Source organism: Tympanuchus pallidicinctus, unplaced genomic scaffold (assembly GCF_026119805.1).
Source record: "Tympanuchus pallidicinctus isolate F22 unplaced genomic scaffold, pur_lepc_1.0 scaffold1, whole genome shotgun sequence".
NCBI classification, from domain to species: Eukaryota; Metazoa; Chordata; class Aves; order Galliformes; family Phasianidae; genus Tympanuchus; species Tympanuchus pallidicinctus.
In genome coordinates, this window is record NW_026294618.1 from 62,247,380 (window position 1) to 62,268,581 (window position 21,202).

General features: G+C 37.9%; 1 protein-coding gene across 4 annotated transcripts in view; it reads right to left on the reverse strand.

The window, feature by feature from the left end:
- Positions 1-21,202, reverse strand: part of UST (uronyl 2-sulfotransferase) — a 157,420-nt gene that overhangs the window by 95,918 nt on the left and 40,300 nt on the right. For all 4 annotated transcript variants that reach the window (XM_052681795.1, XM_052681796.1, XM_052681794.1 and 1 more), the window contains exon 2: positions 3,908-3,951. In XM_052681795.1, the coding sequence (XP_052537755.1) occupies positions 3,908-3,951 (44 nt within the window). The remainder of the gene's footprint in view (positions 1-3,907; positions 3,952-21,202) is intronic.

A 21,202-nucleotide genomic window follows, 5' to 3' on the forward strand; every position in this document is an offset into this window, starting at 1 on the left:
CTAATTTGCATGAATTTCACAAGTAATATCTCAAATAGGCTAGCATCATTGATAGGCATTACATTACTTAGACTCCAATCCACATGGAGTGTCTGCCTACACTGAAAGAACTACTGCTGCCATCTTTGCTTGAAAAAGCAACCCAGTACTCTGACCTCCCGGAATGTAAACATGCTATTTCTTATTCAGAGAAAAAGTGCTATTTTCAGTTCTTCCACTGGTGGAAAAAAAAAAAAAAAAAAAAAAACACAAAAAAAGCAACAAAAAAAACCTGGTATGTAAAATTAAAATAATAATCTAAATTGGCATCTAGCCATGATGGAAAGCCAAAACTAATACAATTTGCAATAAAATATGAGAACACGTTGCAGAACAGCTACTGTTCATTGTATATCAACTATTGGTGGCTTTGCACTGCAGCTAACTACGTACCGTTGATAGTAGCTATCACTCATTTCAACACTGCACTTTTTGTTCATTAACTTAACTTCTGGTTTTTAAGAATTTTTAAGCAGACACATACAATATCTTTAACTCTAAAACTTGCTTCCTAAACCTACCAAATCCCCGTCTTATGTTTTCATTTCACTCAGAGCACTCTGTAATTCCCTCCAATGAATACAGCTGATATCATGAATACACTGCAGAGCTTCACACACTACTGTCAAGCAGGACTGACCACAGACAGCAATGCAGCAAGGCAAAGGCATACTTCCCTGGATAAGTGACTATCAGTAACACAAGAAAGAAATCAAGGGCTTTGTAATCTATATGTACTAGTGAAGAGAACTGCATCATGTCAGCTGTGCTTTGTGTACTCAAAAACTGAAAATGCAATTTGCAATCAAATTAAGCGTCGGTTTCAGGACAAATTTCTTCTGACACTTCTTCATATGCCAAATAAAATCATCCATTGACCTTAACCAGCTACCAGTCTAAATGCAGTTATCTATATCCATAGAGGCAACCTGAATTATAACAACCATTACAGTGAAATTAGTTCCACTAGCAGAATTCACAGTTCAGACCTGAATTTGTAAAAGGATAACTAAATGCTGTTAGCCAGTGATGCAAGGCATGACATCGACAGAGCAAGAGCACCACAGTGCAGAACGTGACCTGAAGCAAACAGCAGGAGTTATTCACTCTTTTAACAATCCTAGTCTAAGTTTCAATTAGAATAATGAATAGTAAAACAAACAAAAAAACAACAACAAAAGGGCTTGCACAAATGTTGCCCAAGGGCTGCTCAAAATGCTTACCTTTTATCAATGTCACTCAACACAGAAAACTACTTCAAAAAGTAAAATACCTGCATCTGATACAAGGCTACAGCCTGTTATTTTGTTGATCTTTTCAGCAAGCTTTCAGGAGCGAGGATCATTACAGAAAAAGCCCTACAACATTACTGACCATGCAGGCCACTAATCAGAGAGTACCTACACGATCTACTACCTAACTCCACAATCAGCTGGCCTTTCTAGAGAGAGCTGGATGAGGCCCCAAATTACGTGCTTAGAATGGGAAGAGAAATTTTCAGAACATTAAATCGGAAAGTGCCTGGGTTGGATAAACCTGACAAGAGGCTACTGTCCATTAGGGCACAGTTCTTATCCACAGTACTTTTAATCGGTAAAACAAAATTTCTGAAGTACCAAATGTTAAATCTGGGTAGAGTTTTCAAGATTCAAAACTTTAATCTAGATTACTGATTTCCCTTACTGGCACTGCTATGCATTTCTGAATGCTAAGGCAAGCATGGATAATATAGGTCTAGAAAAGGCACTGCTTTACAAACTTTAGATAGTTAAGCTTTAGATCTTTTAGATCTGACCCTCCATCTCAGGTAATAATGATGAAGTTAAAAGGTTGATTTTATCACTTCTGTATACATCCATTTATGTCTATACATGTAGAAAATGTAACTCGTGTTGTTTGCGGGAAGAAAAATCAGAAGTTCATCATTCCTCTGTAATAGAACCACCTGAACTTTAAGAGTGTAACAAATTTCCATACACTAGCTGAAAAATTATAGATCTCATGTGCAGAGTTTGCAGAAAGGAAGTGAAAAATCCCAGTTTACAGTAGCTTGCTTTCACTGAGAACTAAGCTAAATCAAATTCCTTTCCACATTACCCTACTTTCGCTGACCAAAATCCAGCTGTTTCACCACACTAACTCACACATGTGGTTGAAAGTTTAAATTCAACGCTGGTGGCTCAGAATGTGATTTCACAGTCATTTTGACCACTCGAGAGTGGGAACTGCCATCACGATGAGTGGCTGGCCCTTCACCTCCACGCCGCCTACGTGCTCTCACCTGATGCACTGCCATTCACAGAGGGTCACATTAGTAATCTGTCCAAAAGTTAAACTAGAAAAAAAGATGCATTTTCAGGTAACTGCTCCAGCTCACTCATATGAACAGCTGTGCCAGGATTGTGAGAATCTTGCTCTGCTGTGGAAAAAGCAACACTTCCAGCAGCACAGTCCATGTTTTGGCATGAAGTCATCATGGAATCTCACCTTTTCATAATGAGTTCTTAAAATAGGTAAAATTTCTACTGAAAAGCCAAGAGGGCTTACAAAAGCATTCGGGTACCTACATTCCATTAAAAATGCATTACCTGAAAAGTTTTATACTAAACAAAGTCACGAGCTTTGTTAGAAGTTTACATCATATAAACTAGCCTACAGTTAATTTTTACCAACATAGTTACAAAACCTCCCCCTGCTTCATTCTGCTTCAACAAGTAACAGTGAAAATTTGGCATAACTTGGACAGTTTCAAAAAAGTTGCATGATCAAATGTTGTAAAGGCAAAACATAAAGACTGCAAAACCACAGTTCTATGCAAACACCTCAGTAAGATACCATGCTGCATGTACAGAAACACAGAGAATCTAGAAATACTAAAACTTAGCAGAAAAACTGTTTCTTTTTCTTTCTTTTTCCAAAATACTACCGTACAGAAGGAGTTATTAGAGACTTGTCTGGAAAGACAAACACAATATAGTAACAAATCAGGTTTTACAGAATAAACCAGACTAAGCCAGCAGAGGGAAAAACAAACAACACGGGACCCTAAGAGTCTGCATCAACTTCTTCCTCTTGAAAAAAACATTGTATATAGGCTCTCACCTGAAATGTCATGAGTTACAATGATTATGGTGAGGGTACAGTCAATGATGCAGTCATACTTGATGGTAAAAGTACTTTTTGTTCACTTCCCCCCTGTAAACAGATCACCATATTCTAAATATACAACACTAAATGTATTGTTCTGTTCTGTTCTGTATTCTGAAAGTATCGCACTTGCAGCAGAGCTCATGCTCCAGGAACCATTACCCAGAAAAAGTCCACTTCCCTCATTGGCTCTAACAGTGTTGTTGGGCTTCCCACTGCATACTTGCAATGTTATAGCCGTACTGATTTAGAAAATGAAATAGAGATGTTCAGACACTCTAGCATAGATACACATTTTTGATTTAAGCACTAAAAGAAAATGGTTCATCAGAAGCTGACCATGTGAGCAAATATTTTGCAAGAAAAACAACAATGCAGCAACTGGCGAGATGTCCAAAACAATTAAGAGATGTTTGTCCAAGAGAAGAAATGTGTTCTTTTTATGTCTGCTGACAGGCAAAACTCATCACTAGAATCCTATCGCCCTTTGACTCAATTGCAAAAATTCCATTAGTTTAATCACCCAGACATTTAATCCAAGTAACTTGCAAATGCCTGAAAACTGGGGAAAAAAAAGTAAAAAATGCCAAGTGCTGTTGATCTGAACTCGGCAGAAATGTATTGCACATATTCCAGAACAAGTAAACATACTAGCAGTTTATTAGAAAATAAAAACAAAGAAAATAAAGAAGAAAACAAATGCAAAATAATATCATCTCACCTTTTGAGGGGGTGGTCCGTGGTCATCCAAATAAGTGGAATTTCCTATGAAAAGAAGAGAGGTAGAAATAAATAAAACTCATCCAATGAAACTTCAAAACTTGCCAATGTACAGAACCCGTGCTTCCCTACCCCATTGTTCCTGTGCTGTCAAATAATTAAAGGAAAATAAATATCATCTGCTTTAAATTTTGCTTCAACAGGGAAAAAAAAGAAATCTGATTTGGCTCGATTTGTGATAGAAGATTAGATGCACATTTTTATTAAAAATAAAATTAAACGAGCCAAGGCAATTTTAGTTAAAAACATGGCATTCAATTACTTGCACGATAAAAACTGTCAGCTGCAACCTGGCACACTTTAAGCTAGTGAACACAGTTAATCTCAAAAAGATTTCTGAGATAATAAAATATCTAAAGCTTTCAACAGAGCTTGCTCTCAAGGAGTTCACAAGCATTCCCTTATCTTCATTCTAACAAGGGTTTTTCCCAACCTCCAAGCTACATTTTCGTTGCTGAACAGTACAGACTGAATGGAAGATGTATTCCAATGTCATTGCATCAGTCTTTTCAAGATGCTCTTTAAATTCAGAAGAAAAGCTGCAGAAAAAAAGCCCCTAAATTTTTAAAGCGCTCCCTTTTTAGCTAGCTACCATAAAAAAAGGCAACAATTTCAGACTTTGTACCACTATTTACAAGTCTATGGTAATAAACAAGGGTGAGCTTACCCAGTAGAGTACAAAATTTGGGGTAGGCTGAGAAGTTCTCGTCAGGCCCTGCACCCCTCTCCTCTCAGCCATCCCCATACCAAAGGCAGAAAAAGATACTTCAGCACTAATGTTACATCAGTATGGATTATGGAGAATAACCTTTAAAAGAGGCTAGCAGATACTCAAACACCATAGAGACAACTGTAAAAAGCCTGGCCCATCAGTGAGCATCTTGACTCTAGATGCTGCCTCTAGAGGAGCATCAACCAGCTGGCTGGGGTAAGACATAACAAGACACCAAAGAGCCCTCCTCTTCGAATTGCCTTCTATTGAAAAACAGATAGTTGCAGACATTGTTTATATATATATATTATATATATGCCTTAGAATGCAGCGTCAAGAAGGCTTGAAATGTATTACAGGAGGCTTTTTGAATATTCTTTAAAATTAAGGGGCCAATATCTTAGTCAATTTCACCTTTCTGTATCAGCAGTCTCTGCTCTTATTATGCACCCTGCATTTTCCCTCCTGCATCAGTTTCTAATTATTACAATTACACCTCAGTATTCCTGGCACTAAACATGCATCTGCAGGCTTGCTTTCTGCTCCTATTTTATTATTCTTATTATTAGTGTTATTATTATTATTATGATAGCACAGTCTAGTTACCATTATATCCAATTCATAGTAAAAATGTGATCCATTTTATAAAGCTCTTTTTTATAGCACTTTCTTACTCAAATCCAGAAGAAACAGCAGCATAAACTAATCACATAGTCAACCAATTCAGAGCAATGATTTGAACTCCAGTCAAAATAACTTGCAAATCAAAAGAAGAGGATGGAAAATGCAGAAATTTCCTTATGCTTCCTCAAATGCCGTGTGCTGAGTTAGCTCTCTTCTCCTGCAAGTCTTCTTTCATGGTCTCCTCAGGCATTTAAACTGGTGCTGATCTCAGCATCAACAGTGTACCAATTCAAGACCAATTCAATCGTCTGAATTCTTCTGGGTTTAAAATGTTTAGACTGAGTGAAACACTTTCAGTAACAAAGTGAAACTATTTCCTTAGTAAAAAGGATACCATACCCTTACTAAAAACACTAAAATAATGCAACAAACACAACTGTGGTGCTGTGGAGCGGGCAGGCTCCATGATCTGCCTGCCAGCTCTCAACAAGCATCTTGTCATAGAATTGGGCTTGCTTCCCTTTGGATGGAGAAATTGGCCATAGTACTTGAGCCTTAAAGTGTGAAAAAATATCCTGTAAAATATCCATCAAGCTCAGAATTTTCTGCAGAAAACCTGCAGGAAATAATGATTTCTAAAACAAGGATAGGCCATGAAAAGCATAAGGCTCCTGAACTGGGTATTTACAAATTTTATGAACTTTCTGAGCCAGTCTGTGTACCAGATTATGTCAGTTTAAAAACAGCAGAAAAATCAGCATGATAGGCATTGCAGCAGTGAATAACCATCATGGTAAAGCCAATCTATGAACAATTTCTATCAAGAAATGACAAAGAAGTACAAAAAGGAAAACTGCACAGTAAAATCACGGACTTAGGAATGAATACCATAAACTTTGGAACCACTGTTCATCAGCTGAAGTGTTTACTGCAAGTACATCAACACAGCAAGCTAACATAAGATGGAGAATATAACTACGCAGCTTTTACATGCTTTGGCACAGACAACAACTAGAACATTATACAAACACGTGTTTGACTTCAATAAGTGTCACAGCAAGAGAAAATGCTCTCTGTAGTGGATCTAGCACAACATAGAAGAGACTGTCACTTTTCATTACGAATTTAGTCCCCTGTGCTGAAACAACCTATTTAATTGAAGAGAATTTTTCTAAATTCCTTTAATCAAGCTTTTGATCTTGTCTGTCACCCAATAAAATATTTCAACTTTTTTTTCCAGACAGAAGTATTTATACTTCTAAAACTATATTTTTTTCTGCCTTTATAGCACAATAGTAAATCATTAGAAACGACAAAGTAGAAAGAATAATCAACAATCAGACCGGTGACATTATGTATTCCACAAACATGCTCAACCACACAGTTGTGCTCACAGAACACAGTTGTCTTCAGTTTATCTCAGGATAGGGGAAAAAAAAAAAAAAAAAAAAAAAACAACTAACAAAAAATCAGCTTTATTACATAACGTGGTGAATATATGGAAGCAGCCCAATTTTCTCCATAATTTATTGTTTTTGCGGTTAAGTGAATCAGATGTATGCAAAATCTTTGGGGAAACCTTGTGGTTATGTTCCTTTTTTCTTGGAATCACGGAAAAGTGGGGGCTTTTGCTTGAAGCAAGCCAAGTTTAAACAGAGAAAGATGGTCATTTTCCAGGATTTAGGATAAATATGACTGTGTGCAGTTCATAACTGCAAAAGACAAGAGTAATTGCAGTTCTGGGGGGGAAAAAAAGGACTGGGAAGGTGGTGGTAAACGGGTCTATGTACAAACTGAAGATCCATTACAAGTAACCGAAACACAGTAACTTCATTGGAACAATTCAGATATCATGCAGAAAAAACTGTGCTGAGATTAAAGGATGAAGCTAACATGGAAAATGTGGCATTTTTACTATTTTCCTGGAGCAGGGTTTTCCCTTGGTGTGGATCACAAGAAGCAGTCTAAGGGAACTGGGATGCAACTACCGCCAAGTCTACCCTGTCTTCTAAAAATCCCAGCCTATTCTCTCCACTTGATCGCTGCCTCAAATTTCTAGTAGCCAATGCATTCTTTATTGACATACCATCCCGTAGATCATCTGGGGTCTAGTGGAAAGAAACAGTTTAATAGTGGTCTGATTAGTTTTCTGCACTAGAAACGAGGGCTTTGAAGAATGGCTGTTCCATGAAGTACTCCTAATCACGAAGGACTGCTCCTTCAAAATAAATAGAAGCACCAGTGATGACTCAGAAGAGGATTAGTTCTGCTCTGCTTGCAGCCAAAAGTTATTTAAACAAAAATCTGAAAATCCATCCCAGTCAACATTAGTTCAGATGAGCAATTCTCCAGTGTCAACTGTTTATACTACACTCACTCTTTTCTTTCCACCATGAACAATTTCTCAATACTGTAAATACTGTGAAGGCTCCACCAGTAACAGCCTTAACTTAAACAGTTTGCCCACAGGAACCTAGACCAGCCAGAAGCAACAGACTTGAGGTGCCAGGGTGTTCTTGGTCTTCTACATTTTATAGGTCTCTGGTTTTTTTTCTAAGGGAGAAGTGGATATCCTTAGAAATGTATAGATTTTACACATCTGAAATAGTCGGATGTTCTAAGTCATCATTTCAAGGAGCTCCTGATGGATAAAAGGCAGGAAGGGGGACATGGACTACAACTATCAGTTTAGCAGAGTGATGTTGCCCAGCTCAAATCTAATGCAAAAGGAAAACTCTTCTGCTGAGGTCAGCAGAGCTGTAACAGTTTAAAGTGAGAACATTTTTTCACAGGTGTGCAGAGAAGATTAACACAGTAAAACCCTACTGACCAGTCTGCACTGGAATACAGAATGATTTACTGCATTTTCTTCCATCATACACAAAAGCACCTGCACCTACAAGTGGTTTCCTCAGTTTAAGACTAACACACTGGAAAAATTTTCATTTGAAGTTGAAAAAACATAGAGCAAGTATTATTTTTATAAAAAACATTGTGAAATGGATTTTTCTGCTTTCTTCCTTGCTTTTCAAAATAACTTAGTTATTTCTATTTTTTACATCATAAATAGCTCCCCAAATAACCCTAAAGCTACGTATTAATGCAATGAAACTCAGAATCTGAAAGATGACCAAAATACCTATTAGGTGTTACTTTCCAGTCACTTAACATAGGAAACTTCATTAAGATACAGTCCAGATTTGTTTACTTACAAGTAATATTCTCTCTAATACAAAGAGGAGAGAAACTGGAACAGCCATGAACAGTTTGTGAAAACATAGTCCAAATCCCACAATACGTAATGTATGTAAAAATACTGCTATTACATGGGCATGAAAGGTTTAAATAAGCGTAGGTTCTAAAACAATGCAGAATATACATCAGAGAAAGATTCTGAAGGAAATACAATAATTATATGTATGTATATAAATACTGTTTTTCTTTATACTTACCAATTTTTCCAAATCTGCTACTGTTTATAAGCATCTCTTTTAATGTAATCAGACTACAGTCAACTTGTTTTAGAAATCCATTTCTTAGGAATCTCATAGATTCATTTTCTTAGGGAAAATGTTCACATTATTTGTGCTTGTTATATTCAAACACACTGAATATATAGCTACAACAAATAAAAGAAGAAATTCAAAACTTTCTGTGGTTTACTTTGAATAACAAACTGAAGTTCTGATATGACCGCATTTATTATAACAGTGTGAACTACAACAAGTACTATGGCGGAAATTTCACAGGCTTTGGTTTATCTGCAATATTCCTAATGCTTCTTGCTTTGCTCCTACCATCTACTGACAAACTTCCCAGCCTATAATTGTACAAGACGAAAGATACATTTTAATAAACATTTAGAAATGCTGGCCAGATGAAATGGAATCTGAATATTTGATAATGAAAGCTCTTGGCTAAAACTGCTCACAAATAAGGAAATAGTTCTTCCATCTTACAAACTCCTACAGAACCAGGCAATCTGAAGTCAAGAAGTGCAACATTTTTCCATTCCGAGCAACAATAAGATACATTCTTCCTATATAGATGACAAGCAGCTGTGTATTTTGTGTTTAGATTTTCTGGGAGACCCTGCAGGAATGCAGGCAGAACAGGGGACAGCAGACGATGAGCACAGCCTTCCTCCTGTAGAGAGGGGAGACTCCAGAAAGCAAAACCACCCTGCACTGAGTGGTTAAGATTTGTTCCAGCCTGCCTGCTACAGAAAGTTAACAAATCTTTCCTCAGTGAATGTATAGACCTGTGTTTCATTTTACTGTTTGTTTTGTCAATAAACTGCTTTACTACTACTGAGGGTAGAAAGAAGAAAGAAAATGAAATTGAGTAAGAAAAACAACCATAACAGGTATTTTCCCGCACTTGAAGAACAGCCCTCTTTATTGAGACAGTGCAGAGAAAACCTAACGACCAAAAAAAAAACCAAAAAAACCCATGAGGTGCTATTAAGACAAACTATTTCAATTTTACTTGAATACATTTCTCTAGGAGAACAAAGGCTGCTGTTTATCCCCACTGCCAGGTAGCTCTTAGCTAAATGCACTTCAAAGCTGCATTAATCTATTCTTCATCTTCCCTCTGTTTTTCACCTGGTTCTCAAATTCTGCTTGCTGATATCACACAGCAAGCGAGTGCTGATTAAAATAAGGGGTTTTTCTTTTCAAAGAAGTTTTTTATCCTACCTCTCATCACAAAGTACGCCAGATATTTTGCAATGACTTGTATTAACTTCTTAATTTCCTTAGTAAGATTCACCACAACAAAAAGGCAGACTCAATTCTATAAATAAATACAAGTCCATGCTCCCTGGCCTCTTCTGGGGAGTCCCTTTGACACGCTGTCTCTTCAAGATGTGTAGTCAAGCAACATTTAAAGCTAGGTGACTGCAAAATGAGCTGTTCAAAGTTTAAAGGGCAAGCTGAGAAGAGCCAGCAGACTGACAGCTGAATTGCCACCTATTCAAACCACACAGGCAGAAATAAAGGTCCTGACTTTATTTCCTAACCTGCTAAGACGCAGGTAACACTGGTAGTTGTGTCAAATTGCCTTAGTTGAGTACCAAAAGGATTCACACAGCATAGAAAATGTCAAGTTAGAGAGCAGACTGAAGCATGATGTTTTGAAGTGAGCTGAGCTTAAAGAAATTCAGGTTGTGTGCTTAGGAAACTGTGGCAATCTGCACTAACTGCTATCTGAGAATTCGCAGAAAAGGAACGAGCAAAAATCTGCTGGAAAGACAACATGCTGAAAAAAATCAACAGAACTTAACATTTAAACTGAAAGGGCAGAGCACAGAAAACTGCTGTGGTGTGTTTTGAGAATGGGACTGGCCATCACTGAGGATTGTTAGGAGCAGATAAGCAAGATGCTGCCAGGAATGGCACGAGTGTCACTATGCTGCTTCAGATCAAACAAATTAAATCAGCTCCCATTCTAGTCTTATTTTCTTCTTCCTTCTTTTTTTTTTTTTTTTTTTTTTTTTTAATCAAGCAAGCTTCCCCTGGGGTATTGTTCTGGGTCCTTTCGTTCAGTACTTTCATTCATTACTTGAAAAATGCATTAGAAAGCAACAGTATTAAGTTTGATAGCAATACCAAATGAAGAGATTTGACACCTGCAGAACCTTTGGCACAGACAGAGTCAAAAAAGACCAATTGCTCAATGAAATGGTCTGAGAACACGCTAGAGAATTCAGTAAATAGAAATGTAAAAATTCCAACTCAGCAACATCTTCAAAAAAGCAGAATGGGAAACAAAGGCGAAACAGCAGAAAAGAGCGCAGGGAGACACGATGGGAAGTGAATACCAATTTGCTTCCTTTGGATTTGAGTACCCTGTGAAAAGTTTTCAAAAACATCTTTCCATTCCAGCTGGATGTACAGTAATAGCTTCACTAGCTTGGCAAAGTGTCTTTCTATCAAGACATTTTTTAAGGCTTAGCATTAGCCTATTTCCTCTTCTTCCAGAGAGAGACGCATATGAGGATATGTGAAGACCATTTGTCCCCATCAGATAAAATCTCCTTTTGCTACTGCCCTGTAGAATGCATGACACAAAGAAACTTTATTGGGCAGAAGACGCTGACAGAATCATGACACTTCCCCTCTTAATGTTGCCCTACACTAGAGAATAGGACATCAGATTGAGTGAATTCCCAAACGCACATCTGAAGTACTGCAATTCCACAGATAAATCTTTTTAAAGACTACCTACCAAAGTGATGACAATTTAAAGATGGGTACAATGGCCAGACATTGGACATAATGATAAAGCTTCAGTGAAGACTGTCAGGTGCAAGGCCTCTCATTCTCACTGCACTCTGCCATTCAGACTGCAAGCTCAAGGGAATCTGTGTCAACCAGATACCTTTTCAGATGATACCATTCTCAAGAGTTTTCTAGTACATCAGCACCAGAAAGCAGCACTGGTCTTTTGCATATGTTTTTCCAGAGACAAGGATTTTATATGCTTAGTTAACTCAGGCTAACTTGCAAGTGTTATTCCTGTTCATTGCATCTATGCAGATATTTTCAGATACGCTCATATGCCTCTCTCTATTCTTCCTGCGTAGGCAATCTTGAAAATGAGCGAGTCAATGAATTTTAGAAAACATCCATTTGGCAAGTCACCAGTTATCCAAACAAGACTTTTATTACTGTTATTATTAATACGCACTATTCTGCAAATGCTGTCCAGAACAGATTGTTTGTTGGGCATTTGGTTGGAAGTTCCTCTCCCAGGAGGCACATCTCCGAGAAGCTGCTCGGGTCTGTGGTCTGACCCCAGCCACACCTTCACAGCAGAGAAAAAATGAACACACTTCACAGACAGTTGATCACAGAAAGTTCTGAAGAACTACTCACATTTTTATCATGGTAAAAGTAGATGAATTATTTTTTGCATATGCTTTTCACAACATCGCTCATGAGATTGTTATGATCTTGTCACACTTCTTCACAAAGGCAGCTACATTTAGGATAATGGACCCCTCTACACAAGGGAGGCATGCAAGATCAAAATGTACATCCCTATGTTTTCTCTACAGCACAGGTTCCATTTCTATCTTATCTTAAAAGTTCTACTGAAAACAGGAAAAGAGGCATTTGGATTTTTTTCTTGTTCAAGCCTGTCTCCTTTTCTTCCCCTCTACCAATTTTATATGCCAAGACAGGATCATTGCAAAACTCTTTCTTAAACTTATATACTCCTTGGAAAGCAAAAGCAAAAGCACTCTGTGTAAGAAGAGCCTATCTTTGTGTTGCTAACTTTTCTGAAGATAAAATTAAAAATAAAAAAAAAATTACAAGTTGTTTAACTATTATTAGTTTGCTGTTCTTGAAAGGCTTAATAAGCACTAAGCATTGAAGTAGCTCTTCTTACCAAGGTCTGTTAGGAGCTTACAAATCCAATACAGAATGTGTAAGTAGGCCAGATAAGAAACATAAGGAACATACTGTACATGAACTACTTCTGACACATTAACATAAAGTTTTGTTAATCTCTACTACAAAAAATAATGAAATGTCAGATGGTTTTCTAGACTTCAATATGATTTAATATAAATATTTTCCATTACCATAAATTCTTTGGCCAAACTGCTCAATTTTCACACTATCCAGCTACTGGCATCAGTTCATGAAGATATTTTAACTCCTTCCTACCTGACTCAAGCAGATGCATTGTAATGACAAAAAAACTTTCTTTGTTAAGTGTCCAGCACAAACACAGTGATTTAAAAAACATGTATCTTCCTCTTCCTGCCTTATTTCTCGTGATCTTAAACAAGATATGTACTCATTTTTTTACTAGTGCATCATTTGCTAGACTGTTGTGTAAATACTCTGTAAGATGCCTAAATAACTCAATGAACCGTTATAAAAAGTTTTGCTCTTTGAAATCGAACGCTGCCTTTATTACTGAAGTCTAAGATCAACACCAGGCTTATCTGTGAAGTAGGCAATGTAACCCTCATAAAGCAGATACATACTAATGTGAACAAAGAAATTTGCCCTCAGTTATTAAGCAGCTAGTATGCTTTCAAGTTCCAAAAGTTTGTGTGAAAATATTTGGAAAACAGTGAGCACATGAACTGAGTTTAGATGTGCTGATTAATTTCTGTAGCCTTAAGCTCTCCAATAACAAAAATAATCTCTTGAAAATTGTTAATATAGAGCTTGTCATTGCTGACATACTTTTTTTTTTAACAAGTACTGCAAGTTTCATTGACCTCAGCAGAATTTCTCAAAATGGCATCATTTCTCTTGTACTGTTGCACCTGACCAAGAAATATTTACACTTTTATGTACAACACTAAACACCTGCTCCTACTGGTGAGGAATTCAGCTTAGTGAAGACATCAAGAAGGTCTGAAATGCATTTTGGCTCACTCGGATCACTGCTTACTTAGGGCCGCTCTTGGTTGCTTTGACCACACTTATGAACTCTGAGATGCAAACATTCACTACTGGTAACAATTATCGAGGCATGCTCTTTCTTTTTATATCGATTTCCTGTGTTTTATTTAGCTTGAAGAACCACATCAGGATGTCACAACTAAGACATAGTAGTTTAGTAGATCTCTAACTGCCACTCACCAGCCCTCCTGCAGACCAATGCTACTTATAAGAGACATCCCAAAATACACAAAAAACATCTATGCTACGCAGACTATCACCATACAGTAGCCATGACCTAAATCCAGCTTTTCAGTGTACACATTCATTAAGAAAAGCTTTTCACTGTATTTATGTATAGCTATGTATCACCAGCAATCTATTTGCTTTGCACGAATGACTGGGAGACTCCTAACCAATACTGAAATTATTTCAATTTTTTTAAAACACGCAAAGGTATCATTTACTTCTGGACAATATAACTTAGATGTATTACTGTATTTTACTATTAGGAGGTGCACTGTCATTAGGACAGCTAATTCCCATTGAGCCTGGTTGAGATATACAGCAAAGAAATTGCAGCAAACTGAAACCAACATTCAAATATCTGAAAAAGCCACAACTCCTTATCCTTTATTCTGTACAAAATTCCAAATTTTACACTTGTCTGAATTACTTATGTAAATATTAAACACATCATGTATCTTCTCCTCTATTACAAAGTCTAGTGAGCTATGTTTTTCCATGTATAAGATAGTTTAAATATTAACTTACAACTACAGTTCAGTTTACTGTTATGTTTTTCTTCCTTAAGTGAAAATATCCCTAAAGGCAAGATCATCCCTGTCTCACCTATTAATTTTCTTACGGCTTCTTATTTCATCTTGTGGGATTTATATCCCTTTACAGCAGGGGTTCTGTAAGTACAGTAATTGTAAAGTTTAATGATTGCACTCCCCAGTCAGCAACAAATTGCAGAACTTGCTTCCCCAAAGCGAGTTCCATTTAGCATGACGGGGGTCCTTACTCAGGAGATGTATAATGGAAATGTGTCCACGGAAGTACCACAGAAACTCTGTCAAAACTTTTCCCATTTATTTATGTGCTGTCTGCTCAAAGGTTTTGCTTTCTTTTAATGCTAAACTTCTAAAGCTAACAGAACAATATGCTACAGAATTGTAGAATGGCCTGGGTTGAAAAGGACCATAATGATCATCAGGTTTCAACCCCCCTCCTATGTGCATGGTTGCCAACCGCCAGACAGGCTGCCCAGAGCCACATCCAGCCTGGCCTTGGACGGGGCATCCACAATGTCCTTGGGCAACCTGTTCCAGTGTGTCACCACCCTCTGTGGTGTGAAAAACTTCCTCCTAATATCTAACCTAAACCTCTCCTGTCTCCATTTAATACCATTCCCCCTTGTCCATAAACAGCTACTCATAAACATTATCCTCATAAACAGCTGTTCCCACTCCTGTTCATATGCTCCCTTCAAGAATTGGAAGGCCACAATGAGGTCCCCCCAGAGCCTTCTCTTCTCCACGCTAAACAAGTCCAGTTCCCTCAGCCTTTCTTTAAAGAGTTGAAAGAGTCAGCTTGAAAGAGCCCATTTTTAGAGGGTAGATGCTCAGAATTTTCCGAAGCCATGTACTTGATGGAAAATTAACTATCTAAAAAACTAAGAAAGTTAGCATCTCCAGACATAGAAAAACTGGTCTGCAGAGCAAAAGGCATCAGAATAAACAGATAAATATGTGGATGGTACCTGCAATACTGGAATTAGTCACTTATGGATAGTTCAACAATTTGTGGATTGTTCAAACCTCTGATCCAAAGACAAAAGATACTGCTTGAATAATATCAAATTCTGATTTAGATGAATTCTCGTGGGAAAAGAATTCTATTTCCAGTAACATCTAAAAATCAGTATAATGCCAACACCAAAATTACTTTGATATGAATGTTGCCTTTACTTCACGTGAGTGCATTTGACAGCCCTACCCCACTGCAGCAGCCGGTGGGCTCAGATTGCTGTCCTGCTATGAAAGAAACACCTTTTGCCAGTGGTTGTAGCAGACTGTTGAATACTTCAGTGCCTTCGGCCTGACAAAACTGTAGGCACTAGGACACGTGTCAGGGCTTTGGGACATTATTTTCCTCTCTGATACTCAAGAATTCACTCCAGATTTCCTACCATAAGTCATCGTGTTCCAGGTCTTGATGTCCTTATGAGTCCACAACCAACAGCTCTCCTGCTATGGTCAGCCAGAATGTCAGCTCCTCAGCTCCCCTACCTCCAAACAAAATACAGCTGTGAAAATACATCCTCTCAGCAGCTGTTGCAAATTCATACAAGCCATATTAAAGGTCTCCACTGTTTTCTTCTTGTTTCCCACAGCAGTTTCCACTGTATTACATTATTTACTAATCAAGAGCTTTCCAGAACTTATTTTTGTCAAACACTAAGAAAGAATGTAATTCCCTTAGCCACCTCCTCAAAAATAGTACATTATTTTTTTACTCATTTTTTACTTTTTTTTTTAAAATATAAATTCTGGCACTGAAAATAAAACTTGCCAAACTGATGAAAATTAGGTAATTGAAAATGGGACTTCTTGGAGGTAAATAAAGGGGGTAGAAGTGTCAACAAAATGCTGTGGTATTGGGATTATTGATTTTTGTATTTCAGACTTGAACGTTGTATTTACTTAAGCAGCAATGTGTGTTCACAGCCAAGGCATCAGCAGTGAAGTGTTTCAGATGACTCAGCTGGGCCCAGTGCTCCTGCTCCCATTCCAGGCAGTTTCCCTCTCTTTGCAATCTTTCCTTATAGGAGGACAAAAATGTGTTACCTCAAACATCTCTAAGAATCTTAAAATCTGAATCATTGTTTGAGATGTTTTCTAAGAGAAGTCAGCTATGAAGGGTTATTCAGTACAGTAGTTACAGCAAAGCCATGAGAGCAACTAAAGCAGTAAGTGTTACACCAGCAATGCTCAAAGGTCTGAGACTTCAGATGAGCATGCCCACCAACTTCACAGTTAATTAAAGCACATCAAGCTTCCAATGTCACTAAGAGTTCATTATCCATTTGTTTGATTCTATGATTTATGTACCTACACATTTCACTGTTTCTTTAGGATGTAAACAAACGCTGCATTCAGCTCTGGAGAAATCCTGGAATACGCTGCCATTTTAGTTCTTGGAAACATAAAGGAAAAGGCATAAATACTGTGCTTTCAGCTGGAAAATGTGGTGAGTGAACACAAATAAGATTTTGCAGAGGCAGCCATACAAGGCTCGTATAAAACTATGGGATCTTACAGCAAAAGACTTGGACTCCCACATTGCACCCTGGGTGGAAAGTGGGGAAGTTGGGTTTCTTTTGTTGGCTTTTTAAAACAAACAGCCTGGTACATGGATCACAGGAAACAGGGCATGCAGATACCGAAAATAAAACCAAAAATCCTGCATAGCCCAGAAAGCATTCTGCCTAAAGCTTGACAGCAGAACTGGGAAGGTCAGCTTTGTACTCCTCAATCTTTTTGGTGTTGATTTGTTACCTCTCTCCAGTCTCCCCCCTAATGCACTAATTTAGTAGGCTACCGTTATCATAAGGAGATCACAGATTACTCTGCCTATAATCTCCACAGACAGAACAGTCACTTCACACTAGATTCCTCCTCTCATGTTAAATTACTGCAGTTCTGCTGAGGCTGGGAGTAATGCCAACCAGCCCAACATACCCTCTTCTGCCACCACCACACCAGTAAAAGATTTCACATTCTTCTGCTTGCTTGCAGCACTCAAATTAAAGATCTGATGATATCCTCCACTTTCATACCCCAGTTAAACAACAGGATACATTTTTACCATGTATTCTCATGGCACTCACTGAATGTTTAGTCAAATTTTAAGTACCACGACTGAAAGCTATTAACAAACAGAAGTCATCCCTTATGAATTCCCTGGGAGAAAGAAAAACAAACAGAAACAAGGATATTACACCTCACCACTGACATTGCAAAATCTCAGTCCTACACTGCAGCTTCCTGGGTTACTCGGGCAGCTTGGCCACTGCAGGCACACAGACACATGGTGAAGGCCAGAGCCCATACAGAATGTCATCCTTACTTCAAGGGGCTGAGTAAGGTCTTTGGCCTCTTCTAGTACCACTGCTGAACCTGGGACTGCTACCAGCAAGCAGCTGGACTGCTTGTTTTAAGTTAATATTCACAGTGCCTGAAGACAGCTTTCACAACTGCTGGGAATCCTGACTCTCGGTTTATATGGTTTGTGGTTGGACATGACGATCTTTAAAGTCTTTTCCAAACCTGAGAAATTCCATGATTCTATACCATAAAAACATTCAAAATTACTGCAGGAATGAAGGAAAAGTAAGGACAGTACTGATGAGTCTCAAATGTGGGGCAAAGCATTAAGAACCAGGTGAGGTGCATTGGCAAACAAATATTAGTAAGCCAAACAGATGTTAAGGAGTTTATGGAATTTGCCAGTGTTTCCCTGGACTTACAGGATCAACACAGCCAAGCCTATACATTGATTTTCATCAATATTGTTGCTGGGACTAAGGCAGACCGAGAATGAGAAGCAAATAAATGGATCACTGGATCATCACTGGATTACTGTGCTCCAGACACTAACTGCATGGGGAAAAAAAGAAAAAAAAAAGAGGAAAGAAAAAGGACAAAACCACAATTTACCTAGGGATCCCTTATATCCCTTTCTCAATCGTTCATCAGTTCTATAAAACAGATACTCAGGTCATTAGAGCTCAAATGAACTTTTAAAACAATTTTTGCTGGAAGCTACATCTTGGCTGTACAAAATCATTTGTCATCTTAAATAAAGAGGGGTTTTCTTGCCCAAACCTGAGTTGTTGTAAGATGGGAATTTATGACACTTCACATTTTGTGTCATTTTCCAAAAATAACATAAATTACCAGACAGACAAGGCATGCTTCCCAAATCATGTATGGACCCAGAAGTGCAGAAGTGCTTCCACATAAAAAGCAACACTGAAACTTGAATAGCTTTCCTGTGTTTGAATTGCTCCATATGTTATCACTAGGACTAACAACAGCTTCACACAGCTAGTACAGGACAGCAGTATCAGAAGTAATTAGAGTAGGTTGGGAAATGTGATCTCATAGAACAGCTAAAGTCTAGGAATAATTTACTCATTCAAAGATCACAAAGGGGAAAGTAGTTTTAGTCCTCCACGCCACTTACCAGTATCCAGGAGGAGCGAAGGTTTCTGCTAAAACGATTACAGAGGAAAAGGCGTTTTATAGTTTCAAAATTTGTTTTCAGTACAGAAATAAGTGAAGGCAGTTCACACTTTTCAGGAAACTCATAAAGGCAGTGCAGGAATGTCAGAAACCCCATTTCGATGTCTTCAGTGATTAGAAATTTCTGCCATTACACATGGAAGAATATCATCATCCTTAACATAACACTTTTTTCATGCAACTGAAACTATAGTCTTTTTTTGTTTCACTGCAATCCAGTATACAACCTGTTTTTGACTTGAATTTTGTTTTAGTGTGGTAGTTAGTGCTAAGAACATTGTGCTATTTTGGCATTTTGATCTTTTTTTTTTCTTTCCAAAAACGCCATTTCCACATTTTTCCAATACTGACCTGTTACTGTCAACCTGATTTTTCTAGATTGTTCTGACACACACCTCTGCCCTTACCAGCTTTCACAATATCTCTGCTTCAGAATCATCTGCAAATATAATCAAAATGTTAACTCTGCACTTTCTAAGCATTAATGCAGACATTAAACAAAACCAGAGTACTGATCCTTCATAGACATCTTCCTTAGCATGTGCCAAAGCTGTTGCCGCATAATGATGTGTTAGAAGTATTAAGATCACTGCTATTAATCTCACCCATTAAGAACATAAATCCTAATAGAAAGTGTAGGTGAAATGAAGTAAATAACGTTTCTTTCCAGATAATAAGATCAGTGTTCTGTTTATAACTATGGTGCTGCACTCCAGCATGACCTCAATAATACAAACCCATGTTCAGCCACTAGCAGCACCCTCAGCACCAAAAGAGACACAACCGGTGCGTGGCCATGCGCTGCCACCTGCGCACTGCCCTGAGGCGAGCCTGGATGTCAGCTGCAGCTGTGAGGCCTGAGTGGCATCTCTGCCATCTCCACCACTCAGCATGAAACCAAGCTGCACATGGAGCCAGCTCAGGCTGCCCCACCATCCTCCCCACCCCCTCCCACGTTACTTAATGACAGAGCAGCAAGCATGTGGTCCCCGCTTCTAAACTCTAAAAACTTGATAGAAATTTAATAAAAACTACTGAGACTTACTGGAAATGTACATGTGGTAATGGTTCTGATACAAAACACTTCAAGTCTGCCAGCCCTGACACCAGGACATTGTTAAAATTAAATTGAATCATTTGATTCATCAATTGAATCATCAACCACACCTTCAAATGCTCCAGAACTACAACATGGCATGTGCAAAATTATTCACTGGGGAACAGTCCTTCACTGTGTTCTATCCTGAGTCAAAATCATGCCATTTGGAAGTAGTGCCTGTGATAAGCTGGTTACTTTTGAGACTTCTGGCTAAGAAATTAAAGCTGTTCCAATATATATATATATATATATATGTATATGTATATATATATATATATATATAGAATATGAAGAATATGAAGAATAGAAGCAAAAAGATTTTATTCCTTCTTTAATTTTTTTTTCTACTGCCACTTTTAGAAAAATTCACATTCACTCTTTCATTTAATCTCTCCAGTTCTGCATAACAAGTTAAAAAAAAAAAGAAAAAAAAAAAGAAGTAATATTTCTGGTGTACTAATAGCTTCCTATACTGAACTGTGGCAGAGCTGTGCTAATGCTGATTTTGCTGATTTAGCTGCTTCTAAATCTCCTCCTGATTCCATGACTCACCTGAATGGTAACTACAGGAAAAAAAAAAAAAAAAAAAAAAAAAAAAGGATGGATAGAGAGAATACTAAAAATAATAGTTGAATAACCCACACTCATCAGTGATGTATATATACACTATTTTTTTCTCCAGTTAAAACAAATTAACAATGCTGTGCAGCTCCTTCACTACACTCCATCACATGTTTACATTCCCTGTTAATGTTTTAACCATGAGACTTCTGCACATACTTCAGCTGCTAGGAATGCCACCTTAACACAACAATAATGAAGAAAAGCCCCAAAGCACGGTGCCAAGCATGCAGTAATTTATGACTGATAACTTCAATCTAGTGCTACAGATAGATTTCACTTGCTATAGAAACCCGGTTAAGCTTCCTGAGTCTCTTGCTGAAATCCAAGGCAAATATGCAACTTGATTCAAGCAGGGACTGACTCAGCTTTACAGTTTTACTAGTGTCTGCACTGCCATCTTACTCAGTGCAGGAATCCATGTCCCCAGTATAGCTGAGCAACCATGCTCTCCTTC